Source organism: Anser brachyrhynchus (assembly GCF_964034855.1).
Source record: "Anser brachyrhynchus genome assembly, chromosome: Z".
Taxonomy (NCBI): domain Eukaryota; kingdom Metazoa; phylum Chordata; class Aves; order Anseriformes; family Anatidae; genus Anser; species Anser brachyrhynchus.
In genome coordinates, this window is record NC_137697.1 from 5891126 (window position 1) to 5916617 (window position 25492).

General features: G+C 54.7%; 1 protein-coding gene and 1 long non-coding RNA gene across 2 annotated transcripts; both read right to left on the reverse strand.

Annotated features, from left to right (window-relative positions):
* Positions 1–769: 769 nt before the first annotated feature.
* On the reverse strand, positions 770–11977 carry LOC308185177 (uncharacterized protein; the record flags this gene model as incomplete). The annotated part of the gene is made up of 3 exons (XM_080572968.1): positions 11788–11977; positions 2865–2928; positions 770–2754 (listed from the first exon to the last, which is right to left on the reverse strand). Exons 1-3 carry the CDS (start codon positions 11818–11820, stop codon positions 770–772), a joined length of 2082 nt encoding a protein of 693 aa, XP_080429094.1. The 5' UTR covers positions 11821–11977.
* Positions 11978–14657: 2680 nt separating this feature from the next.
* LOC308185934 lies at positions 14658–25450 on the reverse strand. The gene is made up of 3 exons (XR_013943834.1): positions 24444–25450; positions 16236–16311; positions 14658–14917 (listed from the first exon to the last, which is right to left on the reverse strand). It is a non-coding gene; the product is annotated as an uncharacterized lncRNA (long non-coding RNA).
* Positions 25451–25492: the final 42 nt, after the last annotated feature.

Sequence of the window (25492 nt, forward strand, 5' to 3'; positions counted from 1 at the left end):
CAGATTGCTTCTCACAAGGGTATCCTGATGTGCCCCTTTTTCCCACACACGGTCCGTCAGTTATAGCTGGAGATGAGTTAACTCCAAGGAGGCCAAGCCTCTCGCGGGAGTCTGAGGGGGTGCATCTGGGTTTGCTCAATGCCTTTCACAGGAGCAGCCAGCTCCATGGCATTGCCTTTGCCCAAATCATCTAAATCATCACTGTCAGGAGGATCAGAAGAACCGCGATCGAGCCGGGTATCTCCTGAGTATTCATCAGCCTCTGCGTATGTAGCTCTCTCACCCTCAGGTAGACAACTATTTTCTCGATGGATGCACGAAACAAGTCATGAGTTGTGAGCTACCAGTTGGGAATTGCAAGTTAGGAGTTTGAGAAGGTGTCAGTTAGAATACCCCTGAATTAAGAGAGGAATGGGTGAATTCACACTGGACTAATGGGCAAGCCCCCTGCCCTGGGACACCCCTTCCCTGCCACCCCCCTCCAGCCTGCAGGCACAGCCCACCGTGAGTCTGCCGGCGCTTCACAAACAAGACACGATTCCCACCATGGGGCTAGGAAGAGGATTTATTTGGACCGGAGGAGTGAGCTGCCTGGCCCCTGGTCCTCTGTCACACCTTTCCACAATTGCTACTTGTGACCGTGGGCCTTGCCCTGCAGGGCAGAGTAGAGTGCCCGCAGGTTCTGCCACTTGCTCTTGTGCACCGCCTCAGCAGAGTCTGCCTGGTGGGATCCCTGGTTCCACGAGGTGCTCGATGTCTTTGCAACTTTTCAGGGCATGCTGGGCAGGGCGCTGGTCCTTAGGGCTGCCCTGCCACCCTCCTCCTGGGGCACAGCTGACTGGGATGGATGCTTCGTGCCCAGACGTCTCTCAAGGATCTGCAGCTTCTTGGCACGAATGTGCAGCTCCAGGGCCTCACGCTGCTCCTCAGGCATAAACGTGGCCTCAGGGCTGTGGAAAAAGACAGGCACGGGGCGGGAGCGTGGTGTCCTCGAGGCTGCTGGGCAGGCAATGGATGCCCCAAGCCTCCTCTGCTTGACCTGGTCCGGATGCAGGAGGGGCTTGTGCTTGATGAAGCGGACACAGGGACTTCGTGGTGGTAAGGCTCCGGCCCCAGCACAGGCATTTTTGGGCAGTGCTCGATGCATCTTTTCAGTGGACCTCTGCACTGGCCCAGGGAAGCGTTGCAGCTGTACTTCCCGGCACTTCTTTGTTATGTGCTCACTGAGCTTGCTGCGGTGCTCTTCCTTCAGCTGCAGCTTCTTGATCCTGAGAGGCGCTGCAGTGTCGGGCTCTTTCCCATTCCTGACATCTGTCACAAACGGATCCAGGATGATAACATAGTCAGTTTGGCAGCCCTGGTCTTTATGCATAATTCCGTTGGCCGGGCTGGGAAGCACTGGAAGGGCCGTGGACAGTTCAAAAGGTGGCTGGGACAGGTCGTCCTGTGGAAGTCGCCCCTTGGACACCTCCTTCCACTGACATCGTCCCTCTTGTGGGTCAAGTAACCTCTCATGAACAATCATCCACCTTGCAGATGGCTCACTGTTATTGCATTGCGTGGAGCCCCGAATGTCAGTCCTGGGTTGCTGCTGTTTCATGGGGAGCCCGCCCAGTTTCCCTGTGCATTCCTTGGGACTAAGAGCACAGTCTGTGTGCCTGCCAGGTGCAGACCTGCCATCTCTTCTCTTTGCCTGGGGCAAAGGTAGTCCTTTTTCCCTCTTGGCCCAGCTGGGAAATGCTGAAGAGAGCATGGGCAACCCAAAAGGCTTCAGGAACTCCCCCTTCCTCTGAGGCAGCCCTCCATCAGGGCGGAGAATGCTCTCCCGGACAATGCAGTCCATTTGTGGTGGCTGGCTGGAGGAGCTGATCCCAGAGTGTGGCCCTTGCTTCCTCTTTCCTTCCATGTAATCCTGAATCTCCATCTTAGATATTTTGCGTGCCCTCAAGCCCTTTGGGCACTGGTTCTCTGTGGAGAGCCCACTTGGTTTCCCCATGCTTCTGTCGGTGTCAGTGGAAGACTCTAATTTGTGTTTTTTCACAGTCATGCCATGACCAGCATTTCTCTGGATTGTAGGTGGTCTTGCTGTTGGTCCTGCAGCCACTTTGGCCATGCCAGGAACAGCTGAAGAAGCCATGGACAATCTGTGAGGCCGCAGGAATTCCTTTTCTCTTCTTGTCTGCTCCTCATCCTTATGAAAGAAGCTCTTGCGGATGGTGTTCTCAGGGCTCAGTACGGCTGGTTCTGCCCTGGGCTGTGCAGGAGGCCGCAGTAACAATCCACTCATGTAAGGCAGCCCTCCATCCGGGCGGAGAATGCTCTCACGCACAATGCAGTCCATTTGTGGTGGCTGGCTGGAGGAGCTCACCTCAGAGTGCAACTCTTTGTCCCTGTCTCCTGCCCTACGATCCTGAGTCTCGGTTATTGAACGTTTGAGGGCTGTCAGGCCATGCGGTTGCTTGTTCCTTCTGGAGGAATCACTTGCTTTTTCCACACTTCCGCTGGTGTTGATAGAAGAGAGCAATCTGTCTTCTCTTCCAGAGATGCCACGATCATCTTTCCTTGGCATTGCAGCTCGTCCTGCTGCTTGTCCTGCAGCCACTTTAACCATATCAGGAACAGCTGGGGGGGCCATGGGCAATTTGAGAGGGCGAGTGAGCTGCACCCCTCTGTGAGGCAGCCCCCCGTCTGGGCGAATGATGGACTCATGTACGATGTGGTCCACAGTAACTGACCGGTAACGCCTCTTGCCGCCTGCAAAACAGGGAGGGAGTCTGAGCTGCAGTGGGAGAGAGGCACCAGGGCCACCGCAGCCCCATAGGGATGGGCTGCTCGGTGCTGAGGCTCACCCACGGGGGACTCACCTGGCTTTGGTACCGGTGGTTGCCGCTGCCGCCGTCCACAACTTCGCCGGAGTCGGCCGTCACCCTGTGGGCACAGAAGCACGGCACTGTGACCAACCTGGGGAGGGACCCACGGGACCCCTTCCAACACCTCCTGGCCCCCCAGTCCCAAAGCCCCGAGTCTCCCAGCCCCGAATTCCCCCACCCTCCAGCCCCCGTACCTGTCGGTCTCGACCCCTGGAGAGCAGGGAGATCCCGGCCAGCAAAAGCATGAGGCCGGGGATGAGGAAAAAGCTGCTGTCGTCAGCCATCGCTCACAGCCAGGTACGACCGCACTGGCAGACGGGGGGTGGTGGCCGGTGCTTTATAGGGTCACGGCCGTGAGGTCACAGACAGTACACAGCAACGCCTCTGTGAGGTCACAGCCCCCAGCCCACGTTGAAGCAGGCCGGTGCCCCTGTGCTGCATCCTGTGGGGAGGTGGGGGACCAGGACGGCTTCCCCGGGCTCCTCGCTTGGGGCCAGGGTCTGAGCCCACTGCCCAGCTCCAGCCGTGTCGGACAGCTGCTCCTGTCCCTGACCCCAAGCTGGTTAATATGCCACACTACAGGTTCCCTTCTGATGCCATCCATCCTTTCCTGGCTTCAGCTGAGATCGGGTTTTCTTCCTAGTAGCTGGTATGGTACTGTTTCTGGGTGTAGGAAGAGAAGAATGCTGATCACAGACCAATATTTTAATTATTGCGTAGCAGTGCTTACATGGAGCCAAGGACGTTTCAGCTCCTCACGCTGCCCTGCCATCGAGGAGGCCGGGGGTGCACAAGGAGCTGGGAGGGGACGGAACCAGGACAGCTGACCCCAGCTGGCCAAAGGGATGTCTCATACCATATCGCGTCATGCTGAACAATAAAACTTGGGGGAGTTGGCCAGGGTGTGCCGCCACTGTCTGGGGACAAACTGGGCATTGGTCAGCAGGTGGTAAGCAATTGCGTTGTGCGTCAGTTACTTTGTGTATTCCATTTTTACTACTATTATCATCCCTTCCTTTTCTTTCGCTATTAAATTGTCATTATCTCAACCCATGACTTTTACCTTTTTTGTGGTTCTCTCCCCAGTCCCACTGTTGAGGAGTGAGCAAACGGCTGTGTGGTGCTTAGCTGTCTGCTGGGTTAAACCACAACCCCTCCTTTTAGCAAACTGGTAAAAGAGCTAGAGGAATGGGGAAGCACTGTCAAGTCTCATCGCCCCTGCAGTTCTCCTCTAGCTTCAGTAAAGACTCCAAATGGCAAGTGGCGACTCTCGGGAGATTATCCAGCCTTGAACACTGCCATTGCTCCTCGGGAATCAACCAATACTCCCAGGTCCTTCTCAGCCAGGCAGCTTTCTAACCACTCGTCTCCCAGCCTGTAGCGCTGCTTGGGGTTGTTGTGCCCCAGGTGCAGGACCCGGCACTTGGCCTTGCTGAACTTCATACAGTTGGCCTCAGCCCATCGCTCCAGCCTATCCAGATCCTCCTGCAGAGCCTTCTTACCCTCGAGCAGATCGATACACGCACCTAACTTGGTGTCGTCTGCAAACTTACTGAGGGTGCACTCGATCCCCTCGTCCAGATCATCGGTAAAGATATTAAAGAGAACTGGCCCTAGTACTGAGCCCTGGGGGACTCCACTAGTGACCGGCCTCCAACTGGATTTAACTCCTTTCACCACGACTCTTCGGGCCCGGCTACCCCGGCAGTTTCTAACCCAACAAAGCGTACGCCAGTCCAAGCCAAGAGCAGCCAGTTTCTTGAGGAGAATGCTGTGGGAAACGGTGTCAAAAGCCTTACTGAAGTCAAGGTAGACCACATCCACAGCCTTTTCCTCATCCACTAAGCGCGTCACTTTGTCATAGAAGGAGATCAGGTTCGTCAAGCAGGACCTGTCTTTCATAAACCCATGCTGACTGGGCCTGATCGCCTGCTTGCCCTGCAAGTGCCGCGTGATGGCGCTCAAAATAATCTGCTGCATGAGCTTCCCTGGCACTGAGGTCAAACTAACAGGCCTATAGTTTCCCAGGTCTACCCTCCAGCCCTTCTTGTAGATGGGTGTCATGTTTGCTAGCCGCCAGTTGACTGGGACCTCCCCTGCTAGCCAGGGCTGCTGATAAATGATGCAAAGCGGCTTGGCCAGCTCTTGAGCCAGTTCTCTCAGTACCCTCGGGTGGATCCCATCTGGCCCCATTGACTTGCATACATCTAAGTGCTGTAGCAGGTCGCCAACCATTTCCTCGTGGGTTGTGAGGGCCACGTTCTGCTCCCCGTCCCCTTCCTCCAGCTCAGGGTACCGGCTATCTAGAGAACAACTGGTCTTGCCGCTAAAGGCTGAGGCAAAGAAGGCATTAAACACCTCAGCCTTTTCCTCATCTCTCGCCACTAAGTTTCCCCCCGCATGCAGTAAAGGATGGAGATTCTCCTTAGTCCTCCTTTTTGTGTTAATGTACTTCTAAAAACATTTTCTGTTATCTTTAACAGCAGTAGCCAGATTGAGCTCCGGATGAGCTTTGGCCTTTCTAATTTTGCCCCTGCACATCCTTACAACATCCTTATAATCCTTCTGAGTGGCCCACCCTCTTTTCCAAAGATCATAAACCCTCTTTTTTTCCTTAAGCTCTAGCCACACCTCTCTGTTCAGCCAGGCTGGTCTTCTTCCATGCCGGCTCGTCTTTGGGCACGTGGGGACAGACTGCTCCTGAGCCATTAAGATTTCCTTCCTGAGGAGTGCCCAGCCTTCCTGGACTCCTCTGCCCTTCAGAACTGCCTCCCAAGGGACTCTGCCAACCAGTGTCCTGAACGGCTCAAAGGCTGCCCTCCAGAAGTCCAAGACAGCAGTTTTACTGGTCCCCCTCCTGACTGCGCCAAGAATAGAGAACTGTACCGTTTCGTGGTCAATCTGCCCAAGACAGCTCCCAACCACCACATCTCCCACCACTCCTTCTCTGTTTGTGTGGTGGTTTTACCGTGCTAGGCAGCTGAACACCACAACCGCCCTCTCACTCCCCCTCCTTAGATGAGGAGGGGAAGAAGTAAAGGAAAGAACAACTCACGGGTTGAGATAAGGATGATTTAATTAAAGGAAAAAAAATAATTATTAAGGAAAGATTATTATTAATTAAACAATTTAACTAAACAATTTAACTAAACAATTAACAATTTAACTAAAGGGGAAAAAGGAAAGGGGAAAAGGGAGGGGGAAAGGGAAAACGAAACAAAACAAGTAAAGGCTATGTGGAAGTGCAGAGGAAAGAAATTACTCTCTGCTTCCCACAAACGAGCGATGCTTGACCACGTCCTTGAAGCAGGGCCTCAACGCACGTAGCCGGTGTTCGGGAGGAGGACAGACGTTTTCACAACGAGAGCCCACCGCTCCCCTCTTCCTCCTTTTTCCACCTTTTATTGCTGAGTGTGACATCGTATGGTATGGAATATCCCTTTGGTTGGTTTAGGTCAGCTGCCCTGGTGACGTTTCTTTTCTCACATCTTTGCCCACCCCTAGTGGAGTTAGAGAGAGTCCTGATGCTGTGCCAGCACTGCTCAGCAGCAGACACAACACTGGTGTGATACCATCGCTGTTCTAGCTACGAGTGCAGAGCACAGCACTGTATGGGCTGCCGCAGGGAAAGTTAACATCCCAGCCCGACCCAGTACAGTTTGTGAGCAGAAGGTCTAGTGGGGCACCTCCCCTGGTAGGCTCACTAACCAGCTGCATCACGGAACTATCTTCCACGCTCTCCAGAAACCTCCTAGACTGCTTCCTCTGAGCTGTATCGCATTTCCAGGATATGTCTGGGAAGCTGAAGTCCCCTACGAGGACAAGAGCTGATGATTTCGCAACTTTTGCCAGCTGCCTGTAGAATTCCTCATCCGTCTCCTCATCCTGGTTTGGCGGTCTGTAACAGACCCCCACCAGGATGCTTGCCTTGTTGGCCTTCCCGCCGACCCTAACCCACAGGGACTCAGCCTTATCATTCCCAGTCTCAAGTTCCACAACGTCAAAACACTCTCTAATATAGAGAGCCACACCACCACCCCTTCTGCGCTGCCTGTCCCTTCTGAAGATCCTATAGCCAGTCATTGCAGCACTCCAGTCATGGGAGTGGTCCCACCACGTTTCAGTGATGGCAACGTCGTCATAGGTATGTTACTATGCGGTGTAACACTGTCTTATGATATGATGAAATTGCTGGTCATGAGACTAACCTGGTATTTGTACTCAGTCGGAGAATGGGAATCATTCCCAAAATACTCTTCTGAGCTCCTGGACCAAGAAACACTGCATTGAATGGGTGTGTCACCGCCCATATCATCCAGAAGCCTCCGGAAAGGTTGAGAGACACAATGGTCTGTTAAAGACTACAGTTCCCTTGCGTTGACCATAGAGGCTCCAAAGAGTGAGAAACAACCTGCAGCCAATAACACAGGCTCAGGCGAGGATCTCACTGAACTAGCATTTTTATTGGTGATTGCAGTGGTGGGCACCCTACAAGCAGGAGCGCGCAGCAGAGGTGTATCATAACCTTACATCCCCTATTACCCAACGTTTGATTCCTCCCATTTCCTCACTGGCTGAGCACTACAGGTTTACAACCTACTTGACGCTTATTACTATACCATACATGTACAATTTTATTTGACCGACTTTTAATGTCTCCTTTAGTTGTTGTTTTCGTTTTTGTTTTTTTCCCTTCTTCTCTTGTGACTAGAGGGACTTCTTCTGCCTTGACTAGACAGTGGGAACCTCCACTGTCCCCCTATCTTCTTAACATACTTGGCACTGTTATACCACCATTATGCCTGCACAATCACTTTTGAATATGCAAGGTTAGTGGCATTTTCCCCTGCAAAACCACAACTCTCATTCCCACAAAAGGCCACGTGGCGACCCACGGATTACACAGCCCTGAATGCCGCCACTGCACTGGCTACTTTGTCTATTCCCAGTTGAACTGATAAAGTCTATTTTTCTAATGAACAGGCGTTTCCACGGATGGACGCAGTAGACACGTAGGATGTGTTTTTTACGATTCCAATACTGGAGACAGATAGAGAGGGATCTGCTTGTACCTGGCAGGGACTACAATATGCATTTACTCACTTGCCGCAGGATTTTAAACATAGTCCTGCCATTGCTCCTGCTACACTGGCTAGAGAGCTAGAAATACAAAAATTCTTTCAAGACATTCCTGTGGTTCATAATAAAACAGAATCTGTTTTGCCAAAATATGGAGCTTCCATTTCCAGGAACTAGAAGCGTACTTGTTTCTACATACCCAGAGCAAACAAGAGCAGAAAACTGGTAAAGTAACTCAGCTCTTCAACAGATACAGGCAGGTGCAACAGAAGGAAATCAAGCAGATTTCTGCTCTTGTTTCCATGGTCCTACAAGTGGCAGGAAGATGTGATCGCTGGGCAGCAATCCCCACCAACCTGAACTCATGGGCACGAAACAGGGCAAGGGGCACTTTAGGTTATTTTACTGGCTTTCAAGAAGACAGGCCACCTTAGCTAGGCAAATGGTAGCAAGCCATCACTCAGCAAGAGGTAAAGCTGATGAAAAATGCCAAGAGAGAAAGAGCAGAGTGAAAGAGAACTTTAAAAAGGAGAAGAGCAACTCTTTAGTGTACAAAGCCAGACTGCAGAGTGAGGAAAATCTGCAGTCTTGCCTGAAGTGCAGGCTTTGGAAAGGAAGCAGCAAGAAGGGGCTGCCTGAGTGCGTGGGTCGGTCCCGCCAGGCCTGCGGATATGGCATTGCTGCCCCATGACACCGGCCCTTAATAAAGCCCTTCGTTAACTGCTCATTTTAGCAAAAGTCAAGCGGTTGTGCTGACAATTCTGCCATCAAGTGGGACCAAAAGTAATAAAGAGCTCCTTCCCAGCTGAGAGGAGGCTGAGAGCAGGCCTCATGGCGGCCTGCAGCTTCCTCACAAGGGGAGCAGAGGGGCAGGCGCTGAGCTGCCAGAGGACAGCAACAGGACCGAGGGAAGGGCACGGAGCTGTGACAGGGGAGGGTGAGGCTGGGTGGCTGGGACCAGTTCTTCACTGAGACGGTGGTCACAGAATCACAGAATGGCTGAGGTTGGAAGGGACCCCTGAAGATCATCCAATTCAAAACCCCCTGCCCAGCAGGGTCACCCAGAGCACATTGCGCAGGATGGCATCCAGGCACGTTTTTTAGAGTATCTCCAGAGAAGGAGACTCCACAACCTCTCTGGGCAACCTGTTCAAGTGCTCTGTCACCCTCACAGTAAAGAAATGCCCTCTCATATTCAGCCAGGACCTGCTGTGCTTCCGTTTGTGTCTGTTACCCCTCGTCCTGGGTTTAAACAGCGGCCTCCTGTACTGGATGAGACAGAAACAGCCCTTTTCAGCCCTGAGAAGACCAACCGCCACAGCTTCTTTCGGAAGGATGAAGGGGCAGGCACGCAGAGAAAAGGAATTCCTGCGACCTCACGGATTGTCCATGGCCTCTTCAGCTGTTCCTGGCATGGCCAAAGTGGCTGCAGGACCAACACAAGAGCCATCTACAATCCGAAGAAACGCTGATCATGGCATGTCTGTGAGAAACCACAAGTTACAGTCTTCCATTGGCACGGATAAAAGCATGGGGAAACCAATAGGACTCTCCACAAAGAACCAGTGCCCGCAGGGTGTGAGAGTGCCCAAGCCATCCATGATGGAAATTCAGGATTACAAAAAAGGAAAGAGTCCTTTTTTGTCCAAAAATGTCCGAAATGTCCAAAAATCCCTGTGCTGGCTCTGCCCCCCTACCAGCACCAAGTCCCTGTGTCCGCTTCCTCAAGCCCAAATCCCTCCTCCATCCGGACCAGGTCAAACAGAAGGAGCTTGGGGCATCCATCACCTGTCCAGTGGCCTCCAGGACACCACGCTCCCTCCCAGTTCCCATCTACTTTCACAGCACCGAGACCAGGTTCATGTCTGAGGAGCAGCACGAGGCCCTGGAGCTGCACATCCACAGCAAGAGGCTGCAGCACAGTGGGGACCACCTTAGCACAGAGCATGCGTCACAGCGAGCACTGCCCCAGGAGGAGGGGACCACCAGCACGGAGGGGACAACACCACCAAACAGAGCTGGTACTGAGGCAGGCCCCAAAGGGCACAAGTGGTGGCCCTGGAGTAGAAAATGCCCCAGCAGTGCTGAGAACTCCCCAGGCTTGGGCTCACGCTCCGAGAGCACCCCCAGGAGCACTCCACATGGCAGCTTCCCAGCAGGAAGGCCACACTGGTCGGCCATGACACCTCCCAGCTTAACAGCCTCCACAAGACCCCAAAAGCCCTGCAGCCACTCCAGCTCATCCTCACAGCACCACAGTGCCCCTGTCACCAGGTACACATGCTCCTGTCACTTGTGCCAAGCCTGTGGCACCAAAGGTACTTTAGCGGTACCGACCGGCAGCAGCGTCCACTCCATCCGGGATAAGATTTCCCAGGGGCAACAGAAGACATCACTGCTGCAGAGCTCTACATCTGAGCGCAGCTGCCACCCAGCCTGCAGGAGAGGCAGGGCATGGGGCTTCCAGGTTTCAAAAAACTCCAGTTTCCTACAGAAAAATATTGACTTGTCCATGAGAGAGCTCTGTGGGGTCTCCCCCTGGCAGCAAGGTAGGATGTGTTGGGGAAGTCTCAAGAAAAGTACGCCTTCTTGTTCTTGTGTATAACAGAATTCCCAAAGCCACTGTTCCAATCTTGAAATACCTGCAGGCCAGGTAATAATTTAGGCTTTGACACATGGGTACCGGCCGGGCTGTGCTGTCATAGAATCATAGAATCATAGAATCATAGAATCATAGAATCATAGAATCATAGAATATCCTGAGTTGGAAGGGACCCTTAAGGATCATCAAGTCCAACTCTTGATACCGCACAGGTCTACCCAAAAGTTCAGACCATGTGACTAAGTGCACAGTCCAATCTCTTCTTAAATTCAGACAGGCTCAGTGCAGTGACCACTTCCCTGGGGAGCCTGTTCCAGTGTGCAACCACCCTCTCTGTGAAGAACCCCCTCCTGATGTCGAGCCTAAATTTCCCCTGCCTCAGCTTAACCCTGTTCCCGCGGGTCCTGTCACTGGTGTTAATGGAGAAAAGGTCTCCTGCCTCTCGACACCCCCTTACGAGGAAGTTGTAGACTGTGATGAGGTCTCCCCTCAGCCTCCTCTTCTCCAGGCTGAACAGGCCCAGTGACCTCAGCCGTTCCTCGTACGTCTTCCCCTCCAGGCCTTTCACCATCTTCGTAGCCCTCCTCTGTACACTCTCCAACAGTTTCATGTCCTTTTTATACTGTGGTGCCCAGAACTGCACACAGTACTCGAGGTGAGGCCGCACCAGCGCAGAGTAGAGCGGGACAATCACCTCCCTTGACCTACTAGCGATGCCGTGCTTGATGCATCCCAGGACACGGTTGGCCCTCCTGGCCGCCAGGGCACACTGCTGGCTCATATTCAACTTGCTGTCTACCACGACCCCAGATCCCTGTCGCCCTGGGCAAGGGTCCTGTGGCTTTGAGCATTCTGCCATCATGGGGACGCTGCCCAGGGCTGCTGGCTCTTCCCAGCTACCCCTCTGCTGCATGCCGTGGACAGGGTGGGGGGCCAGGATGGCTCCCCCTGGGCTCCCTGCGTAGGGCCAGGGTCACATCCCAGCTCCCAGCTCCTCCCACACCCCACACCATACCCAATGCTCTGTCTCTGCCTGCAACTCCATCAGCAACCCTCCTGCAGTCCTTTGTTTGCTGAGCTGCCGCTGTCACCCTTGCCTTTTGGTTCTGGGTGGCGGGCACTTCCTTCAGCCCCTCCGGCCTCTGTCAGGTTTTCCAGCACCTTCCATAAAGCAGCACCCATGCCCTGTGTTGTCCCTCGCCAGCTCCCTTGCAGCTCTGGACACACACATCTCACCTGCTGCTTGCTGTCAGCCCCGTGGACTCCCATCTCCGTGATGCGTGACACACCGCCAGCTAGCCGTCCGTGGAGGGAATCCTGACAGGGACTGGAGGAGGAGCCCCTCGAAAGTCACGTTGTCTTGAAACGTGTGTTAAAGCAAAACTGGAGCTATGCATGGCCAAACTGCACAGCCTCAGAAAGCTGATTTCAGCCCCTAGTCAGACAGGGGCAGCGCCTACAGCTGCTACGAGGGAAGCACTGGCCCTTCTGGGCACCCACCCCTTCTCCTGCCACCCCCACAGAAGAGGCCACTCCCCCTGTGAGAAACTAAGTTGCGTTTTTGCAGCAGAGAGCTAATTTTCTGTATTCCGAGCTAATTGTGTAGTCATAACAAAGAGAAATGCTAAGTAGATAAGTGGACAGTAGAAGGCCTCACTGTTCCAAAATAAGGTGGAAGCTTGAGAAAAACGGGATGAGCAGTGTGAGAACAGTAAAACAAAGATCACACGTTCTCAATACATAGCAAAGGGAAAAAAGGGAAAAAGGAGAAATTAAAGGGTTAAAAAAGAAAGAAAGAAAGAAAGAAAGAAAAATTGTGCATATATGGTATAGAGGAGCATCGAGTAGCTTGTGAGCCTGTAGTACTCAGCCAATGAGGAAACAGGGGAGGTGATCAGGTGTTGGGTAATAGGGAATAAAAGGTTATGATTTGTTTACAAAAATGCACTCCTAATTGGCAGGACGCCCGCCATTGCAATCATGAATAAAATAGCCTCACAGAAGATCCTGTCTGAAGAAAATTATTTGAGATTTTTCTCACAATACCAAGTTGGGAGAGAAGGGCTCTTGGTGGATACTATGCCAACAAGGGCCTCACTCTTCCATAGAATCATAGAATATCCCAAGTTAGAAGGGACCCACCTCGATCATCGAGTCCAACTCCTGGCTCCACAAAGGACCAAAAAACCAAACGCGATGTCTGAGAGCATTGTCTAAACACTGCATGAACTCTGACAGGCTCACTGCTGTGACCACATCCCTGGGGACCCTGTTCCAGTGCCCAACCATCCTCTTTGGTGAAGAACCTTTTCCTAACACCCAGCCTGACCCTCCCCTGTCACAGCTCCGTGCTGTTCCCTCAGGTCCCGTTGCTCTCCCAAAAGAGCAGAGATCAGCACCTTCCCCTCCACTCCCCAGAGGGAGCGGGTGCTGTTGATGGTCGGTACCGCTCCAGTACCCTGGGTGCCACAGGCTTGGTGCAAGTGCCATGAGCACATGTACCTTGTGGCAGGGGCCAGGATGATGACAAAGTCAGTTCTGCAGCCCCGGTCTTTTTGCAGTACTGTGTTGGCTGGGCTGGGAAGCACAGGGAGGGCCGTGGACAATCCAAGAGTCTGCTGGGACAGGTCCTTCCACCGACATCGCCCCTTGTCTGGTCAAGAAGACTCTCATGAAGGATCATCCCTGTTGCTGCTGGCTGGATGGTGGGACATACCCCATCTGGTGGCTCTCATGCACCATGCTGCCCAGCGCTGGCGGCTGGCTGGAGGAGCAGCCCCCTGTGCACATCATTTCAGCTCCGTTTCCTGCCTTGTGGTCCTGAACCTCAGTCTGGGCAGGCTCAGTTGCCATCTGCACCTGCAGGCAGTGCCCCTGCCTTGGGCAGCATTCTGGCTCCCTTGCAGCTCCAGATGCACTGAGGCCCCAACTCCTGCCCTGCTCTGTGAGCTGCAGGTTTGGGGCCTTTGCATATTTAAAAGCGATCGTGCAGGCATAACAGTGGCATAACAGTGGGGAGTATGCTAAGCAGATAAAGGGACATTGGAAGGTCCCACTCTCACAAAACAAGGAGGATGGCTAAGAAATACAACACAAGCAGTTGCGGATACAGCAAAAACAAAAAGTCACGAGCCCCTCCAGTCACAAGAGAAGAAAAAAGGAGGGAAAAGGAGAAATTAAAGGTTGGTCAAATAAAATTGGACATATATGGTATAGCAACAAGCGTCGAGTAGGTTCTGAACCTGTACTACTCAGCCAGTGAGGAAACAGGGGAGGAATCAAGAATCGGGTAATAGGGGATATAAGGTTATGATACACGTCTGCTTCGCGCTCCTGCTTGCAGGACACCCGGCACTGCAATCATGAATAAAAAGCTAGTTCACTGAGATCCTCAGCTGAGCCCGTGTTACTTTCTACAGATTGCTTCTCACAAGGGTATCCTGATGTGCCCCTTTTTCCCACACACGGTCCGTCAGTTATAGCTGGAGATGAGTTAACTCCAAGGAGGCCAAGCCTCTCGCGGGAGTCTGAGGGGGTGCATCTGGGTTTGCTCAATGCCTTTCACAGGAGCAGCCAGCTCCATGGCATTGCCTTTGCCCAAATCATCTAAATCATCACTGTCAGGAGGATCAGGAGAACCGCGATCGAGCCGGGTATCTCCTGAGTATTCATCAGCCTCTGCGTATGTAGCTCTCTCACCCTCAGGTAGACAACTATTTTCTCGATGGATGCACGAAACAAGTCATGAGTTGTGAGCTACCAGTTGGGAATTGCAAGTTAGGAGTTTGAGAAGGTGTCAGTTAGAATACCCCTGAATTAAGAGAGGAATGGGTGAATTCACACTGGACTAATGGGCAAGCCCCCTGCCCTGGGACACCCCTTCCCTGCCACCCCCCTCCAGCCTGCAGGCACAGCCCACCGTGAGTCTGCCGGCGCTTCACAAACAAGACACGATTCCCACCATGGGGCTAGGAAGAGGATTTATTTGGACCGGAGGAGTGAGCTGCCTGGACCCTGGTCCTCTCTCACACCTTTCCACAATTGCTACTTGTGACCGTGGGCCTTGCCCTGCAGGGCAGAGTAGAGTGCCCGCAGGTTCTGCCTCTTGCTCTTGTGCACCGCCTCAGCAGAGTCTGCCTGGTGGGATCCCTGGTTCCACGAGGTGCTCGATGTCTTTGCAACTTTGCAGGGCATGCTGGGCAGGGCGCTGGTCCTTAGGGCTGCCCTGCCACCCTCCTCCTGGGGCACAGCTGACTGGGATGGACGCTTCGTGCCCAGACGTCTCTCAAGGATCTGCAGCTTCTTGGCACGAATGTGCAGCTCCAGGGCCTCACGCTGCTCCTCAGGCATAAACATGGCCTCAGGGCTGTGGAAAAAGACAGGCACGGGGCGGGAGCGTGGTGTCCTCGAGGCCGCTGGGCAGGCAATGGATGCCCCAAGCCTCCTCTGCTTGACCTGGTCCGGATGGAGGAGGGGCTTGTGCTTGATGAAGCGGACACAGGGACTTCGTGGTGGTAAGGCTCCAAGAAAATTATCTGAGATTTTTCTCCCCCCCCCCCAAAAAAAAAAAAAAAAAAAAAAAAAAGCAGTGTCAGGGAACCTGCCAGCCATGGCAGATGGCACCTCATCCCATGCTAATGAGCCGGCAGGATTTAATTCCCGACTCCCATTAACACTCATTAGATTGTCACTTGGCCATCCCTCTGCTTCTGTCACATCTCTGCCGCTACTGCTTCACCGTGTTAATTTGGGGCTGCCTCTGGGGTGGCTGTCAGACCTCCCTCCAGTAGTGTGCTGCCTCAATGTCCCTCAAACCCCTCACTAAATGGGTCTTCAGGGGAGGCAAGCCCAGAGCAGCTCGACCAACACCCTTGGGATTGATGGGTAGAGCTGGTTTTAACCCACAGACCAAGTCAGGACACAGGGTTTTCCTGCAGCATCCCCAGTTTACCCCAAATCCCACAGCCACTTGCTGGCACAGAGTGGCAGGAAGAGGCAGACAGACCTACCGCAGCCTGCTCAGGGCTAGAAGTAGGTTACTTTCTGCCATGCATAGAAACGATATGATACATATTCATCAGTTACAGTTGTGTGGAGATTACAACAGTCACATAGATTGCAGGTTTAGAGATTGTCGGCCTCACTCCATGACTTTCCCAGGGCTTCCTGCCCTGAAAAATGCATGAAAATTGGAGTAATCTCATGAAAAATAAAAGCTAACACTTTAAGTGTTGCTTTACAGAAATACTGTTCTCTTTACTGTACATTTTTGCCCTGCTCAGGCCAACAATTCAGTGATCAGAAGCTTCATCTTATTATTTTAAATGGTATTCTCAGCTGTAATCACTCTCACTACATTTTCATTCTTAAAATCAATTTACCAAACTCTTCACAAGTATGATGGAAACAAATAGAATTTGAAGCTCAGCCTCACAGGATCAATGCTAAGCAGGTCGCCGCATCTGACAGCTTGTTTACAAAAGGAAAATGTTCTTTCATGCTGCTGCTTTTGAGTGCAGCGGAGCCCAGGGAGCCTAAAAGCTTTGAGAAGTGGAGATGATTTGAGGATCGATGCACTGCAATCATCCGAAATGGTGGGTGCTGGCTTTTAAGGCACCTCAGGGTATGCATTGCCCCCAGGCTGTGCCACCAGCTCCCCAGCACATGCCTCCTGCCCACCTCACCTCGTCTGAAGTGATGACTGTGTGGTAATTGCTTCAGCCAGCGAAGGTCTCACCTGAAACTCTGAATTAGGCAAAGCTGGGAAGAAAAAAGAACAGAAAAAAAAAAAAAAATCTGAGCAGGTTGGTCAGGCAGCCCCAGGCAAATGCTCCTTTTTGTTGCCTGCTCCCTTGCAACCTCTCCCAGAGGTAGCCCCAGCACCATCAGGTGCATGGAGCGATGAGCTGCCGAGCTCTACAGACCACTCACATCTCCACATTTTCAAATACTTCCAAAAGAGTTCCATCGCTAGCCTGAAAATAGTCCAGCACACAATTATTATTCTCTTTCAGCTAGGAAGCAGCTGTGCAGCAGCCGCTGGAAGAGCGACTGGAAGCATTTAGATGTTCTCATATTTGGGGATATCTGTGACCACAGAGGAAAGCGGGCTCTATTCAGCCCAGCCTTTCATTATTTTTTTATCCAAAAGAGAAGCTAATATCTAAAATATAAAGCTACTTGCTTCCCCAAATGCCTCATTGGAACTATATAGGACTCTCAAGACATGACATCTATCTCCCAAGCAAGTGCTGCAAGTGCCTTTGGATAATACTACGGTTCCCTTTCATTGCTCCTCCATCAACCTCTGTATCATTGCCTGTATTTTCACATCTCTTTAACAGCAGAGGAAGCTGTGGGAGTGCTGCTGTTAGGAGCTATTTGAGAAATGCTCCTGCGATCTGTGCATCCTCAGCAGCGCCAAGGAGAGGGGATAATAACTTCCCTCTATCTGCTGGCCACACTCCTCCTAATGTAGCCCAGGATGTGGTTTGCCTTTTTAGCAACCAGAGTGCTCTGTTGGCTCATATTCAGCCTAGTGCCCATGATAACACCCGGGTCCTTCCCAGCAGCTCAGCCACTCGGCCCCCAGCCAGGGTTATTGCACCTCAGCGCTGCTGGATTTCATGGGGTCGGTGCTCACCTTCATCTCATCCCTCCGGACTGAGGCTGTGCTGGTATCACACCCTCATCTAGTGGCACCTGCAGCTTTGCTGAAGATTCCTCCTGTGTCACTGCCCTATTTGTGGGTGGCGAGCCCTGCACCAGCCCCTGGGTGCTTCACTCATTGCTGTCCTTCTGGCTGCTGACGCAGAACTGGTGGCTACCCTCAGCATCCAGTGTGGTTTGCCCTTGGGAAACCCCTGCCGTTTTACCTCCTTGCCCTTTACATTCTCAGAAATGGCTTCCAAGAGGTTCTGTTCCATAACGAGTCTTTGAGCAATTACTGCTCCTTTTAACGATCCGTGCCCAGTCATGTCACCCTTCCCCTGGAGAGCGCAGGGCCCCTTCTTTCCTGGGGGTGTCCTTTGGTTCCTGGATGGAAAATCCCCAGTGTCACTTGCAAACCTGTAGCATAGGAAAACACAGCATGAAGGGGTTGGAGACTACGTGAGATGTCCGTCACTCCACGTGCTCTGTGCCCCCTTTACTCTGGCCCTCAGGATGAACCATCTCCAGCACAGCACAGAGGAAAGCTGTGGGTGATCCCAGCTGTGAGATTTCTGCACAGGCTGGAGCTTTGCATCCCAGCAGCAGCCTCAGCTAGTTTTATACAAAGACGTTAACGAAATTCAGGATGTCTTGGTTTTGAAAGCGCTGCATAATTGCAAGCTGTTATTGTCTGAAACCGCATTTGCAAGATGCAATCTCAACAGCCAGGCAGTTTGGGGAAAAGAAACATTTGCTCAGTGTGGGGGAGGCTCCTGCAGGAGATACAGCCTCACAGTACCCCTGCCAAGCTTTCACAGGTCATCTTCTCAGCTGCCCAGGCACCGCAGTTTTCAGGCAGAAAGCTCTGGAAAGGCTTTGGGCAACATCCAATACCCAAATACAGGTTTCTCTGTCCCCTTCCTCTATATAGCTGTGTAGGCTCCTTCACACCACCAGCGTCAGGCAGCAAAGCCCTTGTGAAAGGGCAGGTCTCCAAGCTCCCTGTCCTGAACTGCAACATCCAGAAAGCTCTGGCAAACCCCACATGTACATGTTTCTACCCTGCTCACAGCACTGCTGAGACTTTGCAGCCCACTGTGCCCTTCCATGCGAGTGTGGTCCCTTCCAGGCTTCTCTTCCTCATCTGCTTTGAAAAGCAGAGGTGAGGGAGATGCTGGGTGTGCTCAGGCAAAAAAGTGGCAAGCAGAGCATTATTTCAGGCAGGCAATCCACTGAGGGCCTAGAGCACCCCAGAAGGAAAATGGCTGGATTTTGGTTTGAGCTTTGTGGTTATATTTCCAGTCCAAAAAAAAATCAGTGAATTTAAGTGGGATCCTACACTCGTACAAGGTCTGATCAATAGGTTGGTGCTGCTCAGCAAAGACTTGAGCGACCAGATCAGCCTTTTCCCTACAAGACATCCCTCAGCCTACAGAGGTGGCCACGTGCGTTCCCCATCACTGTTTTCTCACATGGGAGAAATTCGTATCCCATCCATTCACATCTTGACTCACCCAACTGCACCCAAACTTCAGACGATTTGTTGAGTCACCAAATCTTAGACTGTGCCTCCTTCTTACCACTTGGCCTTGGGAGCGGAGAACATCCTTGCCAAAAGATGCTGTGGGTGCTGTCCACATACTCAGGCTCCCTAGGAGATGTGCTCATGGTAAGAAGCCCACCAAGGACACCCAAATGATCACATGGTGGCCACCAACCCCTGCCCTTGACCGCTAACCCAGGAGGTCTGCAGAGCTCACAGCAGCCTCACACAGCTCCACGCAGCCTGGCAGCATCCAGCAGCATCAGTGTTAACTGGGCTCTGCCCCGGCCCCGCCGTGAGTGCACGTTTGCCTGCAGAGCCGTGCTTCCAGAACGCTCCTCGCAATTACATGCCCTGCCACCATGCAGGCGAGTTATTAATATTTATTAGGCTCAATTATTCATGGCCTCTTTAGGATCCTGTTGTTTAAGTCCAGCTTGAGATCTCCAGGCTAGCAATCACAAAAGTTGCTTTCCAGAGGAATTACAGTAAATCAATCCTTTGGAGATGTTCCAGGCAGCCATAAAACTCACGGCCAGAGCTGCCCAGAAAGGAGCCTTGTGCCCAACCCTTGGTGGCCCAGAAAGGCTGCAGGAGGTGCCTGGGTCCTCCTGGGTGAGTTCAAGGTCCTGGGATACCACGTCCCCTCTTGCCAATGCCTGCATAGATGTCACATTGACCATCTTAAACTGCAGGGGAAAAACATCTCAGGGATAACAACTTGGAGGTTTCTCCCCATCAAAAGGACACCTGGAGAGGACCAAATCCTGATGTTCATGGCAGGGCAAGGCAAAGCAGGCAGCAGCTCCTGTGGGGCAGGAGAGCACAGCCTGTCCTGGGGGCTGTGGCAGGATGCCCCTACCCATCCCAGCTCCTGCCTGATGCTTGGTGGTTGGTTGGGCAGCCCCAGGGTGCAGGATCCAGCAGGGACACCTCAGGGTGCTCCCACCAGGCACACCGCCTGGCATGGGGCATCCCGCTGGGAGCTGCATGCTTTCCTCCATCAGAGTGGGGCTGGCAGCAGCTGGGAGCACACACGCAGCCCAGGAGGTGAGAATTTGCCTTCCTTGCACTGTGTCAGGGGTCTGCCTGCACACCAGATGCGAGCTGCCGGGGCTGCGCCATGCCAGCAGAAAGCCATCTGGACTGCTCCACGACGCTGGGCGAGGCTGATAAGCCAGGGCCTGGCACCACACTAACTGCAGAAATGACGGCTGGAGTATGAGCCTCGGCGACGAGCAGGCAGAAGGGCCGATGGCACGGTGCCACCAGGCTCACACGTGGTTCGGATGGGTGTCAGAGCCTGGCTGAGGGCTGCGGGTGCACGGATGGAGAGAAGCCGAGGCACTCAGATGCCACAGCGAGGGCCATCCCACGGGGCAGGATATCAAAAGGGCCACGTGCCACCCTCAGAATCTGGGTTTCCTTGTACCTCACCCCTCCTCCAACCTGCCTTCCCCTCTCCCCATCTCCCCTGCGTCCCTGCAGCAGCCAATGCCTCCTGCCCATGACGTGGCTCTCTTTTCACTAAAATCTGCACAGCCTTGTGCTCTGGGCACCAGCACAGCTCAGAATATAAAAATTTAATCCATTAAATGGGTTTGCAGGGGAAGCTGGGGGAGCGGGAGGGGGAGCACCCCCACAGCCCCCCCACTGGGGCTGCTCTGTCACCTGCACCGCACCGGGCACTGCCTGAGATGGAGGGGGACAGTGGTGAGGGAGGGCTCATGCCATGCTGGTGCAGGGAAGGACAGGCAGCCCAGAGCCTGTCCAGCCGGGCAGGAGGTGCTGGAGAGGCCTGATCCAGCTCACAAAGGGTCCCTGGGCCAGCTCCCACCCTGCCGCATGGTGACCTTGTCTCACAGCACCCCCCCTTCCCCCTCCCCCCCCCCCGCCCGACCTGTGCTGAAGAAACCCAGACGATGCTACCACCAGCAGTGCTTCAGACGGACTCCAGCAGGCAGGGGCATTTTCTTTTTCCCCAAAAAGCCTCTGAATCCCAGCAAGAGCTATTTTAATCAGCACTTTCTGCCCTGCGGGACTCCTCGTGGTGTAATGAAAGAGGCACAGACAGCCCTTTTACTCTCCCCTCCCATCAACCCCTGTTTGGCCTCGGCTCCTTTTTTTATGTTTTTGTTGTTTTGCTCCCCCTCTGCATTTCCAGCCTGCTTTGTAAGTGTTTGAAAGTGATGCTGCTGCGGTTGTTATGGTGACACCAGGCTGGGGCCCTTGCCTGAAACCCCAAACACACAATTAGCTGATTAAGAGGAAAACACAGGAGCAGGGCAATGCTGCTCTGCAGGGCTGTCCCCGTGCCACCTTCAGGGGTGCCTGTCCTCTGCCCCTGGGTGTCCCCAAGTGGGGTCAGGGATGTTAGGTCCTTCCAGGGGCTGAGATGCAGCCCAGGTAGCATGCACAGCCCCTCGGGTGGGTACAGGACCAAGGTTTCCAGGCTTGGAGAGGCCAAGTCTTTGCACAAAGCCTCCCTGCAGGATGCTGCAGCATGGGAACGGGGCTGGTGCAAAGTGCCGCGCAGCTCTGCCTGCCCAGGGAGCAATGGAGATGCCAAAGGTGCTGGTCTCGCTTGTAAGCACCACAGACATGTTTAAATCACAGCACCCAGGAGCGTTTTTGAGCTCCTAGCTTGGGTGCAAGCCATGCCACATCCCGACTGCAAGGCTGGACCCAGCTGGGATGCAACGGTGCGATGCAGCAGTGCTGGCTTTCAGCTCTGCTGGGACACGCTGCCATGGAGCCAGCTGGGCTCTGCGCTTGCCCCCAGCCCTGGGGGCTGCTTGCTCACCCCCAGCCTCCAAAACAGCCCCAGCAGTGCCCTCACCAGCAGGGCAGAGGCTTGGGAGGCTGCCTGTGCTCCCCCCACCCCCCAGCTGCTCCACTCCTTGCCACTCACACATCTTTATTGCTCACAAAGCGGCTCAGGAAGGCAGCAATCATCCCCGTGACAGCCCTGTTTAATGAAGTCGGCCTTCATTAGACGTTTCCGTTCCACTTGAAAAGCTCCTCTGTGAGGATTCTCGAGTGCCCTGTGGCGGAGGTGGCACAGGGACGGGTGACACTGCAGGGACAGGCAGCAGCAGGCAGGGCTGGTGTCCCTGTGGGGACCAGTGTGTCCCCTACGAGGGCTCAGCTACTTGTTTATTCTCATGTTCCCATTTCAGGCAAGGGAGTAACACTCCCCAGAGAGCCATGGCCACGGAGTCTGGCCTCGACCCCTTTCTGTGGCTCGCAGGTGGCGAGGAGAGTGCAGGCTGGGGCGAAGGCTGCCCGCAGGGAGCCAGCTGGAGTGGCCTTGTGGAGAGGGTCATTTAGATAATGCCTGCCAGAGTGCTCCTCGAGGAGAGAGCTCTGAAGTGCTCGGCAGTTATCTGTCCGGAGGGAGCATCCTCGTCTCATCAGGGCCAGGCCTGGCGAGCTGCCAGCTGCAGCAGGTCAGGAGACACCCATGGCCCCGCAGCCAGCTGCTCTGTGGGGACATGGGGAACACCTCCCTGCAGGCCCAGCAGACCCCTGCCCGTCGCAGGGTGGGCTGTGGGCTTCCTCCTCCTGCCTCGTCACCCAGCTTCCCTCACCCCAGCACCTTCCCTTGGATCCCCATGGGGAGTTTCAGCATCCATCTACACAGTCAGACCGTGTCCTTTCATTGCACCCCCTCCCCAGGTCCTGGCACTGGTCCCCATCAGTTTTCCCCTTTATCACAGCCATGAAGGTGGCTTGGAGCAAATAAACAGTGAGCCACAGCCATGAGGCATGCAGCCAGCACCCGCGGCTTCTTAACCTAGTTCAGGTTCATCACCGCCTGGCTGCTTACAGGGGACAAAGGAGGGGACATGTCCTCACCGGGCACCATCTGGCAGCTTCTGCTTGGGGCTCCCTGGCCACTGAGGGCAGAGGGAGAGCCAGCACCTGCTGAGCCCATCCTTGTCCCCACCTCCAGGACCACAACAGGGTGCATGTGGGGAGCAGGAGCAGCAGAACAATTTGTAATGATAGCCCTGGGGGGGGTGTCAGCTCTGCAACCCCCCACACACACCTAGTAGGCAGCCACTGGTGGGGAGGGTGGTCAGGGTGTGGGAACGCCAGCAGACAGCTGCACCTATGGCTACAGGCGCGGCTGGTGGTGTCAATGAGGCAGCCTCCGTGGTGGGAACACGACGGACAACCATCAGCACGATGCGAGAGCAAGGTGGCTGGGGGTGTGACGGACAGCCGTCAGCAGAGGATGGGCAGGTGGATGTGATGGACAGAGAGCTGCAGCCCTGACGGACAGCTCTCGGTGGACGTGAAGGATGGCCATCAGCAGGCGGCCTTGGGAGGTGTCAGGAGATGTCACATCTGGGTGCCGGTGGAGGATGGGGTCAGGTCTGAAGGGGAACTGTGTCCACGGGGGCGATTGTGTCTGCAGCTGGGTGGGATCCAGGGCCCTGTCCCCTGTGAGGAGCCCACGCACAAGGAGGGAGCCAGACACCACGCAGGGATGCTCTGCCTCCCTCCCCAGCTCGTTTCTGCTCCGCCTGTATGCGGTGATGGGCGATGCTCTGCCCTTCCCTGCTGCAGCCTTGCACAGCAGCCCATCAGGCACTTGCTTTTTATCCCATTTCATGCTGATTTTGGCATCACCCTCGCCTCCCGCACCAGTGCTGAAGCGAACCCTCCATGTGGCGCCTCAACACTATTATCTCCATCAGCCAAACTTGTAATCTCCTGAAAAAAGATCTCTCGCTATTTTGACAAGTTCCCTTTTCCATCACCTCCTGCCGACTGGCAGGAACAGCCAGCTCATGCAGCCGCCCGCTCTGCAGCAGGCTCGTCCTCCAAAAGCTCATCTCCCCCTCTTCCACAGGCGAGGCCTTCACCCCACGACCCCGCTGGGTGCTGCTGGCTGCAGGAAGGACGCCGGGAGGAGTGGAGGCTGCGACATCCCCGGGCTGTGGGCTCCAGAAGCAGCCGCAGATGGTGAGCCCACATGCCGCGTCGCTGCGGGAGCCAGTGACCTACACGCGGGCGTCATGCGAGATTTGGGGAGGGGTAAGGGGGGGGGGGGGGGAGCTGACGAAAATGCACATTCCCGCGGCAGCTCAGCTCTCACCTCCACCCCTGCAGCCCTCCTCCAGCAGCCCGGCGCTGCCTGCAATGCCAAGAGCTTTCTCAGCCTGTTGCCATCGTGCCTGCTCTGATGCACTGGGGGTTTGCAGAGAGGGGCAGGAGACCCTGGGGATGCAAGAGCATCCCGCATCCTGCATCCCGCATCCTTCATCCCACGTCCTGCATCCCGCGCACGGTGGAGCCTGCTGGGTGCCCCAAGCAGGCTCTGAACCTTGCTAGGAGTGGGCACCTGGCCGTGCTACCCAAGGGACCAAATCCACCAGGCCATGCTGGCACTGAGGCAGAGGGTGGCAGCACCCCCTGGCAGCTTGAGCAGGGCTCCTCCTCGCCTTTGCTTTTCCGGGAATCATAGCTCTCATCCACGGGCCTGACAGGGCAGGGCTCTCCCCACAGAGGCACTTAATGCTCTTGCAAACTCCCAGCACAGTCCTCCACCGCCTCCCCCTTCCCCAGTCCTCTGGGGCCTGGGCTTGGCTGCAGAGATGTTTTCCTCTGGCCCCATTTATGGCTCACCTCCCCTTTCTCCATCCCTCTCTGCACCACGTGCATCCCAGCACCCTTCCACTCTGCTCACCGAGTAATGCAAGATTCGCCCTAAAGGCAAGCATCCTCAGGAGGGTTTCATCAAAGGGAGGCACACACGGACAGGGCAGGGCCACAGGACTCTCCACGAAGCTCTGCAGCTGACGGAGCGAGGCACAACAGGACCTGACAGCACAAGCAGCAGGCAGGATGAATCCCGTCTGGAGCACGGCTTTGTGCATCTGCAGCCACCACGGAAGGCAGCCACGGCGCAGCTCGGGTGCCGGTGCAGCAGCCGGGTGCTGCCATGGATGCCACGAGCTGCAGCCTGCCTCAGCTCGCTCCTGGTCGGGTGTGGGAGGATGCGAAAGGTCTTTACGGAGGCGCTGTGGAAAGCTGCAGCTGGTGCAGCAGAAGTGGGACCACTTTCAGCTCCCACGGGGCTGGCACGCGGCGAGGAGCCGCAGGGCCACCAGCTCCAGGGCTGCCTGGAGTCAGCCCAGCCCAGACGGTGGTCAGAGACCAGAATGGAAGGAGTGTGGGGGGGGTTCTCCAGAGCCCCCCCACACACACACTAATGCACAAACTCATAGAATGGTTGAGGTGGCAAGAGACCCCCTTGGAGGTCAGCTGGTCCAACCCCAGCTCAAGCAGGGACACGCAGAGCACTGCTGGAAGCTGCTCCCCAGAGGGCTCCGAGACCCAAGCACCCTAAATCACCCCCAGGTACAGCGGGCACCTCCAGAACAGGACAGCAGACCCCCAGCCAGCAACACCCATCCCAGGAGGGCACTGAGGGCTGAGAGACTGTGGGGGGATGCACGCGGAGCAAATATCCCACCCTCAGAAGTGGCGCTTTGGGGCTGCGCCTTCCTTACCAGCACACCACCCTCCCTCCTTCCCCACCACCTCCATGAGCCCCCAGCCCTGCTGCAGCCCTGCAGCATGCCCCCACCCAGTCCCGGGGACCAGGAGAGCCAAAACCCCGCGCGCTGCATTGCACCGGGCTGGATGGAGCAGGGAGCCAGCACATCCCTGCTCCACAGGGTGAGCAGCAGGCAATGGGTTAAAGTGGCCACAGGCAGATCGTGGCTGGCACTC